Here is an 8364-nt window from a genome sequence, read left to right as displayed (position 1 = left end):
GACCCAAGTTTCGCCGTCGTGACTTTTTTTTATCTCTCTGCCCACTCGAGTGGTTTACCCCCCCCCAACCTCTTCTTCCACTCCCCTCTCACCCGTCTCCTTGGATACTTCATTCAGGAAAGTTTTTGGAAACCAAATTGAAGAGCCGGGGGAGGAATAAAGGATTTAATCCGAGATTGGGGAGAAAAGTGTAGCTTTTTAAAATTTTATCTCCTTCGGGTGTCGCGAAAACAAAAAAAAAGATCGAATACTTGATTCGTCGATTCCTATCGTGAAACAGTCGTGAGGGATTTTGTTTCCCTTCGCTTGGTTCTTTGAGGTGCCAGAGGGGGAGAGATTGCATTTTCTTCTCTCCGCAAAATCATCTTTGTGTGTGAGTTGCGCAGATTTGATACACCCTCCGCCCCTCTCTCTGCCCCGCGAACGATGGAAGCGAAGGAGTTTGACGAGGTGGCGTCCGGGAGCGAGGAGGGCGATGGTGGGACTGAAGAGGATTACTCGGACGCGGAGGCGGATGAGCAACCGCCGACCAAATCTGGGGACGCAGTCGGGTTGTTGACTCCGCACCAGAGAAGGGTCAGTGCATTCATTCAAAACCGCGCGGACACCGTGCGAGAGTTCACATGAGAAAGACGGCGTGGTCGCTAACTATCTAATCTCATGCGTGCATAAAAGGCTCATGCCAAATATTCCGCCCCTGACCAAAATGTACTGGGGTTAGCGTAGGAGCAAACGCAAATTTAACAACGCGAACTACAAAAAGGACACGCATATAATTTAGGTATCTTGTAGAGGTGAGGAAACGGTTAAAACATATTCCGCAGATTAAATTGACTTTGGGAAGTGTGGAAAAGTTTCGCGAGCTCTAATTTTTTCAGTGTTCGCGATCCCCGCGCCATCTCTGTCTCATACAATTTCCATCCCTCCGAGTTCTCTATCCGTGATATTTTCATGCTAATCGATCACATTAATTTGTGTTAACTGGTCCATTTGCAAGTTTTCAAGGTACAAATTGAAGTTCCTGAGTCGTGGGTACGAATAAAACTGATGAGCACGGAGAGAAAAAAATTGAAAACATTGATTGAATATGTAAATTTAACCAGTGGTGGACACAAAAGTAGTGAATGGCGGAGGCAAAAGAACCACATGGAAGACTAAGTACAAAGACCAAATTTTATTGAAAATTATCATGATTGAGTATGCCAAAGAGTAGAATGTGGTTAGGGTGTGCAGTTAAATGTGTAAACTAATATTTCTGCATTTATGCCGTGACACCCACCACCTTACGCCCTTGCAGGGTATTTTATAGATGTAGATGAAATGTGTGAACAAGGCAAATATTTTCCCTTGTATATGTATACAAGGGAAAATACGAAATACATCTATTTTTAAAAATAATTAATGTTATCCCTACATAGTACTTTTAAATATATATTACATGTATGTACTCCCCAGCTACGTATTTTAATTGACAGCAGGCAGCTCTTATTAGTCAAATTTTCATCTTTAAAATTTAGCGGTGGAATATCTCCCTTCAAATTATTCTGCATGTGGAAAAGGCACCATCAGATTTTAATTACACTTTCAGGCGACAGAGCGGTGACCCAAAGTGAGTTCGGCTACCACTCTTGATCCCCTTCACTTTCAGGGGTAGAACCTTACCTAGGAATCTCTTTTGATGTGTAAATGAGATGGATTACAATTAATGAATTGACTCAATCGATTTTCACCGTCATATAAATATTAATTGTTACATTTATGAGAAATTACGATTATCAGATTCATGTGAGTTTACAATATTTACATACTGCATCAAGAAATTTCTCACTTATGCGTATACGTTTCACGTTCGAAGAACGCATGCAATAGTATAATTATCTAAATTGGTTATTTTTTTCCAAGAAACTTTTCAGGGAATATGTAATTCACGATTTTTAATTTTTGGAAGAATCTCTTTTGTGCGTTGAACGCGTATGAGATGCGAACGCAAATGAGCCGCTGGGGCAACCTCGAATATCTCCCGTCACAAAGCGCCAGACCAATCAGCTAGATGGACCAATAGAATGGGAAGAATTGTAGTTGTCCATCCATCAAAAGCGTTGCTGTGGTGTTTCTTTTTTCAGAATATCCTTATCAAATAGTAGCGTTTCTTTCGCACAAGAGAAGAGCGCGCGCTGAGAGACTTGCTGGCATTGTGTTATCGCAACGAGGCTCGAAGACTTCGCAAATTAATTTGCTCTCTTGAACTATGTTTTAGCTATTTTTCTATCCACACCTAATCTTTGTCGTTCATAAAGTGGGTACTTCAATAAAGTAGTTGTTGTTCCGGGAGACTACCGATACCGGAGGTCACTTGCGCCATTAGGAATACGTAATTACCATAACGAGATTTGGGATTTTTAAGGAACGGTGGTAAAGCCTACTACCTACATGGATGGACGCCAAGGAGCTTGGAGTTTAACTTTTCATCGCTCCCTTTATTCGCTATAGCACCTGACGGACCGAGTGCTAAAACTGAAGTGCTCTCCACACAACGACCGAGTCAAGGTCGGAGTGTCTACTCTGAAATGGTCTACAATACCAGTATTCAACGTCTCGGATTGGGTAGGCAGTTGACTATTCATTGCACTACTTCAGTAACTTTCGTATCCCTAATTTCATCGTCACCTACCTTTCCGTGGACTGTCCACCTAGGACAGTACCTCGCGCAGCATAGTAGATGCAACAAGAAGTAGCAATAATTATGTTTTAAACTCATTTTATCAGTCATTGATTTCGACGGGTTTTGTCCTTCTAATTTTTCCCGGCAGCAATTGCAATTAATTACAATCGTCAGGGTCATGCAAGTATTTCACTCGGAAATACGAGGGGGTGTATGGGAGCAACATGACGTCACGTAATGAGGGCGAGAGAGTCGACTCGAACGTGACCGATTGTGAGCGTGACATGGGGTAGGTGGTAGGGAACTGCGGACGCAGAAATAATGATGGCGCGGTGTCATTCACAGATGGTGCTTCTGCAGCGGAACTTTTTGTGTGCACGCGTGCCGAATAGTTATTTCATCAGTAATCGAGCAATCGAATTAATCCATTGAGGGAAGGCAATTGCCGGTTTTGATTAAATCGTCGTTAAGTAAATTGGCCTTGCATTGGCGAGCGTTACGTCACGCGGGAAGTGGAGCATTACGTGCTCTGCTCTTTAAATCGAGCGCGTGCGTCTATGTTGCCCAGTTTGCCCTAGACATCGGGGAGACTTTTCAGCTTGCCTGAAATATAGTGGTCATCGTCTGTTAAATTGCCCTCAAGCACGTCCATAATAATTTTTAGCGCTTTTTTGGTCGAAATGTTTTCCTTTTTAGCTCATATTTCTATGCAATTAAGGAAAATTAAAAATGATTCTGCTTTATTACTCAAGTGTATGGGTAATTTTTCGCTTAGTTAGCTTCATGTTTTTTTATTTTCTTATCTCCTCGTGCCTTTTCGGCGTACGTAATGTTTTAGTAAGAAAAATTTCTCCTATCGCATCCATGCGAAAATATAAATTTCTGTGAGTGGGTCTTTCATCCTGCCCCTGATCGTCACGGTTCCTCGTTGTGTGTATATTTCCGCCCTTAGATCTTATCTCTCGGCGCTGGTGATTTATTTTCCTGCGTCATCGACAAGGGCATCAAAAACAAGCGCCTGAAATACGAAGTCGCTGTGCGTGCTTTTCGTCTTTTCTTTAAACTGTTCCGAAAGTTTGTTTGATGATATTATCATACGAACAATAACGTATCTCCTCAGTATTTTCACAATGTTTTCACTATCTGTACGAACGAATTAGTGCTCTGTTGCCATGGTCGCCATTTCTGATCTCCTTCTGGTCCTTAGATCACAAATCTGAAGGTAGTAACTAAAAGATAAAGTAATGCATGTTGAGATGTTTCAGTCAAATTTGTGTGATAACTTCCGTCTTAGTTGTGCCCCTAATTTTGTTTCTCCAAATGTGTACTGCTGTGAACTTTGGATCCGATAAATTGGTCTTGCGGAAGGGTATTGGAAAAAAATTATCATTCGGGATTTTAGTCAACCTGAAACAGATATTATGTTCTGTGTTATGAAATTGACTATTTATAAATGGTATAAAATATTAATGATTCAAAAAATAATTGTATTCATAAATGTATTTATACATAAAATCGTAGTGAAAGTGACGCTTGTCTATGGGCAATTTTGAAATACGAGGGTAGTGTGAAAGGTTTTCGGAATCACCGCCAGGTGTCTGCGCTAGCGCAACGAGTTTCCCACGTAGTAATAGGCAAACCTTTATGGATATACACGTAACGTGAAAGTGCTCTGGGAAGAGATCTGTGGTGTTGACGCGTCTCCATTGTTGATCCCGTGCAGTGATTTGTGAAGATCGGAAAAATTGACTTTCGAGAAGTGTTTAAATACTTCGTAAAAAAGGTATGAAAGCCAAGGAAATTCATGCCGACTTTCAGAACAATTAAAAAGCTTTCTCAATGAAATATCTAGGCGTTACCCTCACTAACGATCTCTTGGGGGTGAAACATATTCGAGGAATATGCGGAAAAGCTAACAAAAAATTAGGGTGTATTGGAATAGTACTGGGTAAATGTGATAAAAAAGATCAAAGAGAAATGTTATCTGTCGTTGGTTAGGCCTAATTTAGAATATGCTGCAATTATGTGTGATTCTCACGAAGTTGGATAAATTGCCGAATTGGATCGCGTGCAGTGTAGAGGAGCTAGATTTGTAAAACGTTGTTATAATAAACTTTGTAGCGTATTCAAAATATCAGAGCAGCTAGGCTGGGAATCACTCACGAAGCGAAGGTTGAATTACAAATTGAAGCTCTTGCATAAATTGGAAGGGTGTCTCTTTAGTAGTGATGTTTAAAATGTATTATTACCTCCATCGTATTACGGCAGGAGATCTCATGCTAATAAAATTAGAGAGATTAAGTGCAGAACAGATAGAATTAAGATGTAGTTTTTTCTACGAACGATAGGGGATTATAATAGCATCGTCCTACCGCGGTGGAGTCTTGTTCGGGTAAAAATTAGTCTGGTGTGTATTCACTCCCTGCCACACATGCAAGTGGTGGGTTGCAGGGTACATACATAAATAAATACTCCGGGGGAATTAGCTCCTTCATGTTCAACTGTGCCAAGTGGACAAACGAGCTAAAGCTTGGTCGGGACGGCTTCGCGACGGTCGGGAATGTCTTCCGCAATTTATGGTTGGGAATTACCCTTTTAAATAATTGTTGCTTTACTTGCAATACGGTTCTCCATTTCACTATATAGTAAGATTCATTGGTCTATGGTTTCATAGTTTTGGTTTTTTATATAATGTAAAGATTTTTTTAGCCTCTATGATGATTACTGAGCTATTACTTGGGTTTTCAGTTTTGCTACTCGTCCGTGCCCGGAATTCAAGCTTATCTCTGGCTTCCATCCTAGTTTGTCGACACCCTTTACCCGCGTCTTGTTTTTAATTTGCGGTCGTCTGTTGAGTTAGGATGTTCCAGAAATATCGGCGCTGTCTTTTACCCAGCAGTTTGCACGTGGGTTGCGTCGCCACGGCGACCGAAATGAGGCGTCCGACGTCCATCACGATTAGGTGCACCCAGCTAGGCTCCTTCGGAAGAATTCGGCCGTCTGCGAGGTTGGAATCCTTTCGATAATATGATGACGCTTCTTCAATTTGTGCGATCTCCCCTCCCGTTCTGCCTTCTCCTTTGTTGCACGCGAGCCCGTTTCGTGTGCTGGAGCATCCGCCGCCCTTCCCCCCCTCCACCCCGCCCCTGCCCTTCGCCGCCAACTCCAAGTGAGTGGGTGTCCCTTCACCCACGCGCCCCCGCCGCCATGTCGCGCTTTCCTATCTCCACCAGCCTCACCGGAATTCCTTGACATGGACGCTTTCCCAGGACCGGGGGCAGCTGAAGTCGCTTTCCTTTCTCGACTAATTTGCCTATTAAGATTTACCCAACACCTCGCCTAAAGGAGAGTTTTTATTTTTTCGTTGCAAAGAATTGGACAGATTTATTACGGTTCCGCATAATGCCTCGCGTCAGACGCGATTCCTTCCCCAAAACAGTTTTTTCAGGCTAGCAGATGGGCGTAATTTTCTTTTGCTCCTGGTCAAGTCAGATTACCTCGCGGATTTGAATTCAGCTCGTGCATGATGGCAAGTTTTTGTCGAAAACAACGGTTGAAAGTTATTTTTTCAATTTTAAAAGGCTTGCCAACATGATGAATCTCGAAGCTTAGGTGATATTCTTTGACTTAAAAATAAAGTAATGAAATATGGTATATCATCAATAGATTTCAATGCCTAAATTTGACGCAATCCTGCGGGCCATTATTTTTATAACTTCTATAAAACCCCTTAATGCCTTCATATATCCTTGCCCTTAATCCGTCCTATTAATACTTTCTTCAAGACATCCTTACCCTTTTGCTAACCAAGTGTTTGACGTAATCCCTGACAGTGGGAAAATTGGGTGGTGTTAATATCAAAAGATTAGCGCTTCTTTGTGAGAACTATCAAATGTCATATCGGCAGCATTTCCTCTTCCCACACGCGAAATTGAAATTTCCTCATTTCCAGATAGAATGACATGCGAGAAAGTGAGCGGGATCGTAGTAGCCCGCAAACTACAGTGAAATAGATCATATAACCTTCTAAAGAAATTGCGTTAAAACTTCTCGGGATATGACTCCTGAATGAAGAAGTAAACTTAAGTAAATTAAAGTAAATATAATTTCCCTTGCAGTGAAATGCAGTGGATTTTCCACACAAACAACATTAGTTTAAGATACTTTAAGCACTCATTTTATTGCAAAATATTTAAATTCCACCATTTCACGTATGATTTATTTCTGGGATTAATTAAAAAATTGAACAGATTTATTCATAATTAAATAATTTTAATTCCGTTTTTGTCTTCTGCTGTAAATAATTAAAATGAACATGGCTTTTTTACATGGTTTGCACGAAAATTTTGGTGTGGTAGACTGGTTATATGCTGGCAAAAATGTCCTTCATTTTATGTCTGAGATGGAATGGGGCCAACAAATTTACGTTTTCCTTCAAACTTTAAAATGAATTATCTTTAGTTGCTGTCTTACAAGCCGTATTAAATTCTCCCTTAGTGAAATTGTTAATTAAACAATTTAATTAACTACGATAATAATGCGTCTCCTTTTGATCAGATCATTACAATTAGCGTTTTCACACTTATAATTTAAAGGACATAAGTATCTTATTGTAGAAACCCACGAAAGAATCGTGGAAATTCTCTAATACACATTTACGTATTAGTAATATCTAAAAAATAGAGCAACCACTCTTGAACCAATGTTTCGCAATCATGAGCGCGGAATAGAAGAATATATCGTTTCTTATACTAAACTCACAATTTTTTATCTCCCCATTTCACTCCATCCATTTCTGTACTCCCAGAGTTTCCGGCATGATACTTGGGTCTACTAATTTCCCCCTTCGTAATCCCCTGCATTATCTTATCTTTTTTATGGCTTCCTTTTATTTCTCATATCTATGTTCTTTTTAATAATTTTGCTTTGAATCCATTAATTTCGATGTAATAGTATGTGGTAAATTACGTGAAAAAGTTGAAAGCTGTAGACTGGAATAAAGAGAGTGTAAAACATGACCCGAATTCCAATGGAAAAAATGCCAGCTAGTTACTTGATCGATTATTAACTTTTTCCCTCAAAGAGGAAATGCTTTTCGAAACATTCCAACATATTCGATTCCCACTGTGAATTATATTTATGTCGCATCTAGTTATGGTCATGCCTAAAAAATCATATCTTCCTCTTAAAAATGCATGATGGACTCACAGGGATGGACTAAATGAACGAATATGGGGCGCCTCGTTCGAAAAAAGTGCAGAAGATCGTAAGGGGAGTTGAAATTTTCTGGGGGAAGGCTGTAAACATTGTAGTTTTACGTACATATGTCTACTTTCGGCCATCGCGTATGCATACAGTACGATCAAAATTCCTTATGGCAATGTCAGTTCTTGGAAAAAGAAAACAGACCTCTGCCGGAAGTTCAAACCAGAACTTCTAATCATTCGTCGGCGGGAAAGATGAAAAGGCACCGAGGGGAGTTACAATGCGCGGGCAGGTTATCAACAATCGGGACCCGCTGAGGTTTCACTAAATGGTCTGTCTTGTAAATAGTACGCGTACAGACCCTTCAAAGTGCATACTTTCTCTTCTCATTATATGAGATCGTACTTGCCCCCCCTACGAAGCTGTGTTTACATTATCCTTTTCGTTGATAAGTTCCCCAATCCTAGCGGAGATGTGTCGATCGCTGAAAAGAGATT

The 8364-nt window shown here is 40.6% G+C and overlaps 1 protein-coding gene across 1 annotated transcript in view; it reads left to right on the top strand.

The window, feature by feature from the left end:
* Nucleotides 1-386: 386 nt before the first annotated feature.
* LOC139694914 (tyrosine-protein phosphatase non-receptor type 9-like) overlaps nt 387-8364 on the top strand; it is a 237143-nt gene continuing 229165 nt past the window's right edge. The window contains exon 1 of the mRNA XM_071593414.1: nt 387-576. Within this exon, the coding sequence (XP_071449515.1) occupies nt 427-576 (150 nt within the window). The 5' untranslated portion in view covers nt 387-426. The remainder of the gene's footprint in view (nt 577-8364) is intronic.

The sequence above is a fragment of the Hetaerina americana genome, unplaced genomic scaffold, assembly GCF_022747635.1.
Source record: "Hetaerina americana unplaced genomic scaffold, ioHetAmer1.1.p SCAF_6, whole genome shotgun sequence".
NCBI classification, from domain to species: domain Eukaryota; kingdom Metazoa; phylum Arthropoda; class Insecta; order Odonata; family Calopterygidae; genus Hetaerina; species Hetaerina americana.
This window is presented reverse-complemented; position numbering and strand designations above follow the sequence as displayed.